Here is a 12,768-nt window from a genome sequence, read left to right on the forward strand (position 1 = left end):
GGTTTGTAAGATATTCTTTCATTAGAAGTAACAAATTGGCCAGGTGCGGGTGGCTCATGCCTGTAATCCCAGCACTTTGGGAGGCTGAGGCGGGTAGATCAACTGAGGTCAGGAATTCGAGAACAGCCTGGCCAACATGGTGAAACCCCGTCTCTACTAAAAACACACAAAAAATAGCCAGACATGGTGGCTCGCGCCTGTCGTCCCAGCTACTCAGGAGGCTGAGGCACGAGAATCGCTTGAACCCCGGCAGCAAAGGTTGCAGTGAGCTGAGATCGCGCCACTGCACTCCAGCCTGGGCGACAGAGCGAGATTCTGTTTCAATTTTTAAGAAAAGAAGAAGAAGTAACAGATTGCCCATCAAACCCCATGCCCAAACTCTATCTCATGCCACCCCCACACCCCCCCAGCCCCCACAGCTCCAGGAGCCATGCCTGTCTGTACCCACAGAATCCTCTGCTCCTAGCAGAAGCGATTGTCCCATAGAAGGTGCTCAATAATTATTTTGTTCTCTCTGCCGGGAGCATTCTTCCCCAGATGCCACATGGCTAACTCCCAAGCCTCTTTTAACTCTTTGCTCAAATGTTACCTTGCCAACCTGACCACTCTGTTTAACACTACAGCCGACCTCAGCCTGGCACCTCAGTCCTGCTCATCTTGTTCTGCTTGTAATATTTTTCTGCGTGTATCGCCTTCTAACATCTATATAATTTATTTATTATTATGTGTATTGCTTATTGTCTGCCCTGCCCTGCCAGCATGTCAGTTCCACAGGAACAAGGAACATGGTCTGTTTCATTCTCCATCACATTCCCAGCACCTGAATAAATGTTTGTTGTATAAGTGAATGAATCATAGACTGGACAACTGAGAGTGGGAATATCCCCACCACCCCAATAGTGCCCTGCCCTCACACGCTGCACACTGGGTGGGAAGGGCACATGCTGTTGGTTGTCTTCCTGTTCCCTCCCTCCACAGTGTGGACTCCTGTTCTTCAACTCCCAGCTCAGCTGCCAGACTCCTAAGCCCTGCTTGTCTGTGGGAGGCCGGAGAGTACCCCCAAAGGGGGAAATGTGGCCTTCTGTGAGGAATCTCTGGGACCCTGTCCCTAACCTGGGACCATGTCTATATCCTGGCAATATCACAGCCCCTCCTGACCAACCCAGACTGGGCCCAGAGAAGGATCTATACCCATGTGGTGGGTGGGTTTTGGCTTTCCCAGGGAGCCAGTTTGTCAGGGGACAGAGGGAGGCACTCAGGTTGGACCCAGGAACAGGAAGGGAAAGGCTGGGGACAGAGAGGGGACCTGGAGCTGGCCCTGCCCCACCAGGCCCACTCATGCTTTTACCTTCTGGCCCTTTGGCGCCCCCCACCTCCCAGCTAGATACGCAGCCTGTGTCAGCCCAAGTGCAGAGCCACAGGCCCAGCCTGGGCAGGGGCAGGGTGCGTGAAGACTGGGGCAGGTGCAGGCTGGATTGGGTTTCCAGAGGCTATATATATAAAGGCTGCTGGGAGCCCCAGGGCCGCTCCCTGAGGGCACAACACTGTGGGGGCCCAGCCAGGCCCGCATTCCTTTCCAGAGGCCAGCTCTCCATTTATAGCCCCTGGGCAGAGCAGCCAAGGGAGCTGAGAGGGGAGGACTGGAAAGGGCAGAGGGAGAAGGGGCAGCCCAGGCAGCACTCCCTCCCCACTCCCCACCAAATGAGCCCTTCATCATGAAGACAGCAGAAGCCAGGCCCAGGGCGAGGTGTGCACATGCCCCCAAGCACAGAGCCTACCATTCTGGTCAGACCTGCGTTGAGGGGTGAGGGGGCTACCAGGGGATCCCCTCAAAGTCCCTCAGCCCATTGCTAGTGGCCCCTCACAGAACAAGTCCAGCACCTGTGGACAAAGGGCACCCTTGACTAGACTCTGCAGTATAAGAGTTCGAATGTTTTCAGCTTCCAAACTTGGTATCCTTTTTCCCTCCGCCCCCAACCCAGCACTGGGACTAAAAGGACAACATGTCCCAGGTTGGACATACTTCTCCCTGCTCTGTGGGCAGCAGGGAAGAGATGATGGTGTTGACAAACCTCTCTCCAAAGAGGAGATGCAACCAGAAGGGTGATTCCAGGCAGGTGTGGATGCCAGGCATGGAGAGGTCTGAAATGGTCACCGAGTACAGTGAGTTCCAATCTTTTTTTGAGCAACGGAAGCCTGGTAGCAAACAAAAATCCCACTTGAAAGCCTAATATAAAAATGGCATTTTACCACTAGAATGTCTGTGTGCTTTAAAACAGCGCTTCCTAATTATGGAAGAAGATGTAGCTGCAAATCAAGCTTAAAACTGTCAAAGCAGTTTAGATTTATAAGCCATAAGTGATAAAATATTAAATGTGTTTGGTAAGTTCAAACATATAACATTTACTTATTTATTGTAAAGGCAACTTGATGACAGTGCTGAGGAAGTTTTTATAAACACAAAGCACAAAAAGCAAAGTTGTATTCACTTGTCTCAGCATCCAATTTATTTTGTAGTTTCTTGCTTATTCAGATTTGGGGAAAATCTAGATTTGCATAGATAAGTGGTTTGAATAGCTCACCTGGGAATCTCAGAGTACTCTTCAATTAAGTAGACTCATTCATTCATTTGCCCAAGAAATATTTATTGAGTGCCTACTATGCACCTGGCTTTCTGCTGAGCCTTGAGCAAGTAGAAAGAAGTATTTGTTTCTAAATCATCAATACAACAATTACTTACATTCCTCATTGTGAGTATAGTGAAAAAACAATAAGAAGACACATCGAGATGCCAAATCTCTCTATAGTATACCACTACAATATTGCAGCATGCCATGTATAATGCCCAGTTCAAGAGAACATGCCCCAGGCAGATGGGGTCTGAGCCTTTCCTGGGAAGAGCAAGTGTAATAGAACATGGATGTCTAATCATGTATGTGACTTCCCAGTTTTGAAGAAATTCAACCATCTTCATTAATGTCACAGTTCAAGAAGTTCAAATATATGCATAGAGATGCAAAGGGCATGAGGCCACTCATTCATTCATTGGACATTTATCAGGTGCCTACTGTGTGACAGCCACTGTGATGGTTTTTGGAAATGTCATTGTGAACAAAACATCTTTGCCTTCATGGGGCTAAGTCAGTCATGAACAAACTAATGAAGAAGATTATAAAGAGTGGCAGTGCCTGGAAGGAAATGAACAGGGTGGTGTGACCCAGAGTATGGGAGGCAGTTATCTTAGAGGGAATGGTCAGTGATGTCCCAAGGAGGCAAGAAGATCTATTATATAAAATGCAGTCAATCTTGGGAAAAGCCCAGGGGATAATGCTATGAGTTTAGAGCAGCAAGGACAAGGCTCCAAGGCAGGATCCTGTTCAGAGTGTTAGAAGACAAGAAAGGAGGTCAGGCTAACTGGAGTAGAGCAATCAAAACGGATGGTGCCTCCAGGTGTAGTAGGAGACACAGGCTGAGGCTAGCTCATGCAGAGCCTGATAGGCCAGGGGATGGAGATGAGATTTTACTCTAAATGCAAGAAGCTGCTGGGGAGTTTGAAGCAGGAGGATGGCATAATCCCATTTACATTGTAAAGGTCTACTCAGGCTGCTGTGTAACCAATGGATTATAGTGAGGCTACAGAGGAAGTGAGGAGGGCAGCCAGGTTATTGTGGTCATCCAGAGCAGCAGTGTGACAGCTTAGTCCAGGATGGTGACACTAGGGATGGACAGACTTGAGACAGGTCTTAGAGGTAGAATGGACAGCTCTTCCTCATACTCAGACCTCTCCTTGGGAACTCCAGCCTCAAAAATCCCCCTGCCTAATCCACACTTCCATCTGGATATCCGATATGCATTTCAAATTTTGCCCAAACCTGGACACTTAATCTACCACCCACAAACCTAGTCTTCCCAACTCCATTCTTGCAGGAGTCATCCTTAGCTCCTTGCTTATCTCACTTCCCACATGCAATCATGAGTGAATACTGCTAGCCCCATCTTGAAAACACATATCTAGAATTCAGCCACCACTTTTCACCAGCTCCACTCCCTGGGATTATTGCAGTAGCCTCCTAATTGGTCTCCCTCCTTCTGCCCTTTCCCTCCAGTAACCAGCATGCTCCTGTTAAAATGTAAATCAGATAGTGATATTCTTCTCTTCTGCTCAAGCCCTCCAGTGAGATGGCTCAAGCCATCTCAGAATATAATCCTGTTTCTCTCTCTCTCACCCCATTTCCCACTATCTCTTTTACTCACCCTGCTGCAGACATATGAGCCTCCTTGCCATACTTTGAATCTGCCAAACATGGTCCTGCCTCAGGACTTTTGCACGTGCTTATCCCTCTATCTGGCGCTACATATCTCCAGGTATCTGCTTCCAATTCTCTTCATTCAGGTCTCTGCTCAAATGTAGCAGAGGGGCCTTCTCTAATCACTCCATAATCTTCATCACTGTGTCTCCCTGCCTTGCTTTTTCTTCATAAAGCTTCTAACCTCCTGGCATCACATACTTCCTTGTTTATTTGTTCATTGTCTATCACCCTGCTTACATTGACAATGTAAGTGCCATGTAAGCAGAGTCTTGGTTTTGTTCATTGCTCTAGCCCCACACTTGGACTGGTACCTGCCACATAATGGATACCTAACAATATGTGGATTTCTGGGTGACCCCCTGCAGCTTGGGTGGGGTGAGGCCAGGACTTTGCTGCCTCTGCCAGGATTTAGAGTTACTGTCACTGCTGCTCCATGATGTAGACTTTACTGAATGAACAAATACAGGTGGGCCCTATGGAGTAAAGCGAGGTGAGTACTTCATGAAGGGAGACCTTCAGCACCACTACCAGCAGCAGAGAAGTGAAGAAGTTAGGACCCCAACAGAGCCCTCTGAGTTTTGTGGGAAGGGAGGACTTCTTAGGGCCCAGAACAGCCAGCTAGAATGCCTTCCAGAAGTTAATGGGAAAGGCACAAAGATCACTCCTGCTTAAATTTCTGGTTTCCAGGAGGGGAGATCCAGGCAGGGATGTATGGCCAACGGAGATTCCTAGCCAGAGTGCTGAGAGGACTGTGTGAACTGCAGATTCAGGAAGAGGCTGAGAGACCCCCATGGGGGTGGCCGGTATGCTGAGGCTTGTATGGGAGCCAGATATCCCACATCCCATGGGGTAGTTGCCTCCTCCTGTTTCCAGCCTTTCCAGTGAGGCTGCAGGAAAGAGACACAGCTAAGGCCTGGAGACTCGTGGGACTCCGTCAGGGCATGGTGCCACAGATGAGTTGTAAGCCTGAGGAACACAGCATCCAACTCTGAAAGCCCCTTGCTCGAATAACCCTACATCACCACCTGAGGGCTTCCATATCCTTGGTCTCTTCAGACTCTCATCCCCACCACAATTACTCCAAGAAATTACTGTCATCCCCAAATCTATAACTGGAAACTGAGGCTCAGGAAGGAGACATGACTTCCACAAAATCACACAGTTGGGAAACTCTGGAGTCTGGACTCAACTGGTCTGCAAACCGCACTCTCAGAGACTTCAGGTGAGATGAGGTCAGGTTCTCAGGCCAGGTCCTGAAGTTTGACACCTTGGCGAAATGCACTTTCCTTGACTCAGCACCGCGAGTGATGCGGAGCCAAGCCCCGAGCAGAAGGGTTTTCTTCCCAGCTGAAGAGGCAGCTCAGCCTAGACCCCAGGCATGGCACTGGACACCCCTGCTGTGGAAACGTGCAGATTTAGATGGAGGGGATTCCTAACCTGGGCAGGATCCGAGTTTGGAGAGATTGGCGCGAAGCTTTAGCAGCAATCCCCGATTCCTGTACAACCATAGCTGGGTTTCTAAGCGTCTAGGGAAGAAGGACTGGGCCCACGACCTGCTGAGCAACTCCCAGGTCGGGGACTGGCGGAATATCAGAGCCTCTACGACCCGTTTGTCTCGGGCTCGCCCACTTCAACTCTCGGGGTCTCTCTGCCTGTTGTTGCACTCGTGCGTTTCTCTGCCCCTGACGCTCTAAGCTTTCTGCTTTCTGCGTGTCTCTCAGCCTCTTTCGGTCCCTCTTTCACGGTCTCACTCCTCAGCTCTGTGCCCCCAATGCCTTGCCTCTCTCCAAATCTCTCACGACCTGATTTCTACAGCCGCTCTACCCATGGGTCCCTCACAAATCAGGGGACAGAGGAGTATTGAAAGTCAGCTCAGAGGTGAGCGCGCGCAGCCAGCGTTTCCCGCGGATACAGCAGTCGGGTGTTGGAGAGGTTTGCAAAGGGCGTGCCGGAGAGCCAAGTGCAGCCGCCTAGGGCTGCCGGTCGCTCCCTCCCTCCCTGCCCAGTAGGGGACCGAGCGCGCACGCCAGTGTGGAGGGGCGGGCTGGCTGGCCAGTCTGCGGGCCCCTGCGGCCACCCCGGGGACCCCCCCCCCAAGCCCCGCCCCGCAGTGTTCCTATTGGCCTCGGACTCCCCCTCCCCCAGCTGCCCGCCTGGGCTCCGGGGCGTTTAGGCTACTACGGATAAATAGCCCAGGGCGCCTGGCGAGAAGCTAGGGGTGAGGAAGCCCTGGGGCGCTGCCGCTGCTTTCCTTAACCACAAATCAGGCCGGACAGGAGAGGGAGGGGTGGGGGACAGTGGGTGGGCATTCAGACTTCCAGCACTTTGCTATCTACAGCCGGGGCTCCCGAGCGGCAGAAAGTTCCGGCCACTCTCTGCCGCTTGGGTTGGGCGAAGCCAGGACCGTGCCGCGCCACCGCCAGGATATGGAGCTACTGTCGCCACCGCTCCGCGACGTAGACCTGACGGCCCCCGACGGCTCTCTCTGCTCCTTTGCCACAACGGACGACTTCTATGACGACCCGTGTTTCGACTCCCCGGACCTGCGCTTCTTCGAAGACCTGGACCCGCGCCTGATGCACGTGGGCGCGCTCCTGAAACCCGAAGAGCACTCGCACTTCCCCGCGGCGGTGCACCCGGCCCCGGGCGCACGTGAGGACGAGCATGTGCGCGCGCCCAGCGGGCACCACCAGGCGGGCCGCTGCCTACTGTGGGCCTGCAAGGCTTGCAAGCGCAAGACCACCAACGCCGACCGCCGCAAGGCCGCCACCATGCGCGAGCGGCGCCGCCTGAGCAAAGTAAATGAGGCCTTTGAGACACTCAAGCGCTGCACGTCGAGCAATCCAAACCAGCGGTTGCCCAAGGTGGAGATCCTGCGCAACGCCATCCGCTATATCGAGGGCCTGCAGGCTCTGCTGCGCGACCAGGACGCCGCGCCCCCTGGCGCCGCAGCCGCCTTCTATGCGCCGGGCCCGCTGCCCCCGGGCCGCGGAGGCGAGCACTACAGCGGCGACTCCGACGCGTCCAGCCCGCGCTCCAACTGCTCCGACGGCATGGTAAGGCCGGGACCCCAGGAAGTGAGGAAGTTAGGGCGGCGCTGGGGATATCAGGGACGCGTTTCCGAGGGCGGGGAGCTGGCCTTGCGGGAGGTTTGGGCCAGGATCCTTCCCGAGAGAGAGGACCCCCTTGTCCTGGGCAGCTGTCACTGGGGTAGCCTGTTTTGGAAGTGTGCGGGCAAGCGTTCGAGCTGCCCCATTGGGGGCGCTATTAGAACACTGCAGCGCGAACGTGAAGATCTTTTTCTCTACTTATCCCTACTTCCAAAATGTAAATTTGCGCCCCTTGGTGACTGTCTGCCCTTGGTTTGGCCCTGCATGTTGCAGACCTCATCTCCTACCCACCCGTAATTACCCCCCCCCCCCCCCCCCCCCCCCGCCAACCAGGACAGGTCTGGGCCCGGAACTAGAGCCTTAGGCTAGAGTGAGGGAGGGGGCGGCTACAGGAATTGGTGTTCGGGCCTCGAGCCGTCCCGCGGGCCTGACTCAGTCGCCCTTGCTGTTTGCAGATGGACTACAGCGGCCCCCCGAGCGGCGCCCGGCGGCGGAACTGCTACGAAGGCGCCTACTACAACGAGGCGCCCAGCGGTGGGTATTCCGGGCCTCTCCCTGCTCGCTCCTCCTCCTTCATGGAGCTGTCCTGGCCTCTATCTAGGACGCTCCCACCCCCACTCACACACGCCTATGTCCTGGGAAGTGGTGCAGGAGATGAAATACTAAGCAAGTAGCTCCCTCTCTTTTAGATTGTCCCGGACTCTAACAAGTCCTCAGTTTCCAATCTGTCTCAAAGTACTGGGCCCGGGGGTGGGAGGCTTGTCGCGGCCCCACGCCTGCTTACTAACCGAGCCCTCCCCGCGCAGAACCCAGGCCCGGGAAGAGTGCGGCGGTGTCGAGCCTAGACTGCCTGTCCAGCATCGTGGAGCGCATCTCCACCGAGAGCCCTGCGGCGCCCGCCCTCCTGCTGGCCGACGTGCCTTCTGAGTCGCCTCCGCGCAGGCAAGAGCCTGCCGCCCCCAGCGAGGGAGAGAGCAGCGGCGACCCCACCCAGTCACCGGACGCCGCCCCGCAGTGCCCTGCGGGTGCGAACCCCAACCTGATATACCAGGTGCTCTGAGGGGATGGTGGCCGCCCACCCGCCCGAGGGATGTTGCCCCTAGGGTCCCTCGCGCCCAAAAGATTGAACTTAAATGCCCGCCTCCCAACAGCGCTTTAAAAGCGACCTCTCTTGAGGTAGGAGAGGCGGGAGAACTGAAGTTTCCGCCCCCGCCCCACAGGGCAAGGACACAGCGCGGTTTTTTCCACGCAGCACCCTTCTCGGAGACCCATTGCGATGGCCGCTCCGTGTTCCTCTGTGGGCCAGAGCTGAACCTTGAGGGGCTAGGTTCAGCTTTCTCGCGCCCTCCCCCATGGGGGTGAGACCCTCGCAGACCTAAGCCCTGCCCCGGGATGCACCGGTTATTTGGGGGGACGTGAGACCCAGTGCACTCCGGTCCCAAATGTAGCAGGTGTAACCGTAACCCACCCCCAACCCGTTTCCCGGTTCAGGACCACTTTTTGTAATACTTTTGTAATCTATTCCTGTAAATAAGAGTTGCTTTGCCAGAGCAGGAGCCCCTGGGGCTGTATTTATCTCTGAGGCATGGTGTGTGGTGCTACAGGGAATTTGTACGTTTATACCGCAGGCGGGCGAGCCGCGGGCGCTCGCTCAGGTGATCAAAATAAAGGCGCTAATTTATACCGCCGTGGCTCCGGCTTTCCCTGGACATGGGTGTGGGATCCGGAGGAAAATCCGCAAACTGGGCCAGCTGTCCCTCAGCGACGCCTGTAGGCGGCAGGCGGATTGCAAGGAGGAAGCCTGCTGCCTGGGGAAGGAAGGAGGGGTGCAAATTTCTCCAGTACGTGGGGAAGTTCCTCTGACCTTGACTCCATTACTACACACGTCCGTGGCTCTTATGGAAGGGTACACAGGTTGATATGAGTATTTTTTAAACCCATGTCTGAGCTCACCCCCTAGATATTCTGATTTAATGTTTCTGCCCCAGATACCCAGGGCCAGGTATTGGTATTTTTTTTCAAAAGCTCCCCAAGTGATTCTGAAGTTCATTCAAGGCTGAGAATCATCCCCTCCATATAAAGTGAGTGAACCCAGGTGTGATAACCAGAAGAACCACAGGAAGGTTGTGGCCCAGGCATCACTTGGGGGCCTCGTTGGGTGTAGAGGATGTGATAGGGTGCCCACAGCATTCTGAGGAAAATCTAAATGAGTGTAGACATGTGATGTAAGCTCTCTGGCACTTACAGCCCATTAGTGATAGGTGTAACTGCAAAGAGATAGCATAGAAGGCCAGACAGGCACAGACACCTCTACCCAGCACCTTGAGCATCCCGACACTATCAGATTCCATAAGATGACAGGAGCCCGGATCCTGTGAGCAGAGCGGCATGTGGGCCAGCATCATCACAGATGGCATAGGTACTCTTCATCAGGCTATAAACTCTCTGAGAGCAGAGGAGGGGGCATTTATTTAGCCTGAGTGTTGGGGAGGGCTTCCTGGAAGAGTTGTCATTTGAGCTCTGTCTTAAGAAACAAGAGTAGACAATGTACTCACAATGCACACATACACACACGCACACACACACACAGGTACCTGTGCCCTCCCCTGGGTCCAAGGCCCCTGAGGGATGGTCTGGCAAGGGTTCTTCCCCACTCACATACCACCTCCCCACCCCCAACACACGTGTGCCATGAGGACCTCAGGACCTCCTACATCCCACCCCATATATGTTGTTCCTGAAAACCCTACAGGCCCACTTTCAAGGGTTTTGTTCGCCAAGTAGGGGGCCCTCAGGAATGCAGGCAAGTTGTGATGCCAGAAGGAATATCCTCATTACCTGTCTGAGGATCCATTCTCTGCTCTCCCCAACACAGGGTGCCTAGGGAGCTGCCCAGAGCTGTTGTGTTACGAATGATCCTCCACTTGTCTTCTGACCACTTCCCCACATGTCCCTTGGGATTCTTTATACTCTTGAGACCCCCTGGGGTCCATTCATGAATTCATTGATTCCACAGATGCCAGGTCTTATGCTGGGTGAAAACAGAGACTGTTGGATGCAGTTCCCGCCCTTGGGAAGCACACAAACATTTGGGTAGGATGGAACCTTTTAGCAGCTGGTTACATCCTGTTGAACTAAGCGCTGTACTGGAGGTGCATGTAGCAGGGGAACGCCATAGAAGCAAAGGGGAAGGTTCCCTAACTATTCTGGGAGAGATATAGACAAACAGGTAAACTTTAATGAGAATCTTGAAGGAGTTGGTCAGGAAAGAGGGGCCAAAGAAAGGGGCTACAAGCTGAGGAAACAGCAGGTGCAAAGATCCAGGGGTGAGAGAAAGAAAACTGCCTTTGTGGAACTGCAGGTGCCCATGGGGAGGGGCCAGAGGAAGATGGAATGGCAGAGGCAGGACCACAGTGGACCTCATCTGGACTTTATCTTGAGGGCAGTAGGGAGCCACACAGGAATTTAAACAGGGGAAGGATACAAATAATTCTGTATTTTAGAAAGGCCAGTTTGGGCTAGCAGAATAGGTAGGAGAGAACAAGACTTGAGACAGGGAGATCTTTCAGGAAGCCACTGGGGTTGCTTAGAGGAGGTGTGACATATCCTGAATTGGCTTGGGCCAAATAATGTGTCAGTGTTGAGGGTACAGCAGAGAACATTGAAGGCACAGTGTCCACCTTCCTACAGCTTAAAATCCACTGGGGAAGTAACCGTGAGGTGAAGAACCAAGTGAATAAATACAATGTTATAAATGATGAGAAACACCGTAAGGAAAGGCAACAGGTGTAAGCAGAGGTGGTAATGCAGAGTGAGAAGGCAAGCAGGTCGACAGAGGAGGCAGAAGTTCTGCACCAAGGGAAGCAATTCTATACATGAAGAGGGTCCCAGTATCCTAGAGGGGGTCTGTGTGTAATTAGAAAAAAGTACCCCTTCTCTCCTGGGGCATTGCCCTGCACCAGGGATCATGACTAAGCAGGCAGAGAGCAGGCTGGACTTCAGCCCCCACTCACCTCCTCAGCTGGGTGCACTTCTGTAGTGACAACCTGCATAACTTCACAGTGCCTTGTGCGTGTAGGCCCTAGGAAGTGTAGAGAAGAGAGGAGCCTTGGATGACTCCAGGCTCTGGTTTGCTTCTGACTTGAGGCCGTGATTTGCTTCTGAGTAAGTGGTGGTGCCATTACACAGATAGGGACCTCAGGAGGAGAAGCAGGTACGGTGACACATCTAGTGTAGAATACTTCATGACAGAAACCTTATTCAAACTAGCCTAAACCCCACAAGAGGGTGTGTTGGAAGTTCACGGGGCAGCTCATATCTGGAAGTAGAGCTATAAGCACCACGGCATCTATGCACCTTGGGAGCTAGAGCTCCTCTCACACTTCTAGGCTGTCCACTTCATGTCTCTGCTTGGCTTCACTCTCTCCTAGTCCATATTGGTTTTCTCCAGAAACTCATGGGTTACCATGGATCTTACCATTAAACCCAGTTAGAAAATTCCCAGCCTTGGCATGGTGGCTCATGCCTGTAATCCCAGCACTTTGGGAGGCTGAGGCAGGCAGATCACGAGGTCAGGAGTTCGAGACCAGCCTGGCCAACATGATAAAACCCCGTCTCTGCTAAAAATACAAAAACTAGCCGGGTGTGGTGGTGCACGCCTATAATCCCAGCTACTCAGGAGGCTGAGGCAGGAGAATTGCTTGAATCCAGGAGGCAGAGGCTGCAGTGAGCTGAGATCATGCCATTGCACTCCAGCTCTGGGCAATAGAGCAAGACTCCATCTTTGTCGGGGCTGGGGGGGGGGAGGGAGAAAATTCCCAGGGAAGAAGTCTAGTTAGATCAGCATAGGTCATGAGCCAGGATCTGAACCCAGGCAGAGGGCTCCTGAGACTGCACTCTTGGCTGCCTTGCTCTGTGTCTTCTGCAGAGGATGTCAGAAGAGAGGAAGTGAGAAAAGTCAAGAGGGAAGGGAACAGCTGGAGATTGGATCGCACCATTGAGGATAGGGTTTGAGGTCCCCTCCTAGCCTGTCCCTTACCTCAGTCCCCTCAAGGGCGGACAACTGGCTGAGCCTGACTTCACTTGCAGTGTAGATGGAACATCCTTTGCTCATGGGGTCATTTTACCTGCATTGGATCTGAGGAAGCACCAGGGCCATGCTCTCCACAGAGACATATGTATATGTCTTTACACATATTTGCTCATACAAAAGCACATGTGTACCCAGAGCACACCATCAGAGGCTGATAGACTGTGAAGACAATAAAGTTTAAGCTTCAGTTCCCCTCTCTCATGTGAGCCCCTTCTAAGGTCCTGGGGGAAACCCTAGAAATATGTCTATATGGTCT

General features: G+C 53.2%; 1 protein-coding gene across 1 annotated transcript; it reads left to right on the forward strand.

Annotated features, from left to right (window-relative positions):
• The first annotated feature begins 5,971 nt into the window (after positions 1-5,971).
• Positions 5,972-9,108, forward strand: MYOD1 (myogenic differentiation 1). The gene is made up of 3 exons (XM_004050769.5): positions 5,972-7,366; positions 7,876-7,954; positions 8,227-9,108. The coding sequence occupies exons 1-3, from the start codon at positions 6,737-6,739 to the stop codon at positions 8,478-8,480; spliced, it is 963 nt and encodes a 320-aa protein (XP_004050817.1). The 5' UTR covers positions 5,972-6,736; the 3' UTR covers positions 8,481-9,108.
• The last annotated feature ends 3,660 nt before the right edge of the window (positions 9,109-12,768 follow it).

The sequence above is a fragment of the Gorilla gorilla genome, chromosome 9 (assembly GCF_029281585.2).
Source record: "Gorilla gorilla gorilla isolate KB3781 chromosome 9, NHGRI_mGorGor1-v2.1_pri, whole genome shotgun sequence".
Lineage (NCBI taxonomy): Eukaryota > Metazoa > Chordata > Mammalia > Primates > Hominidae > Gorilla > Gorilla gorilla.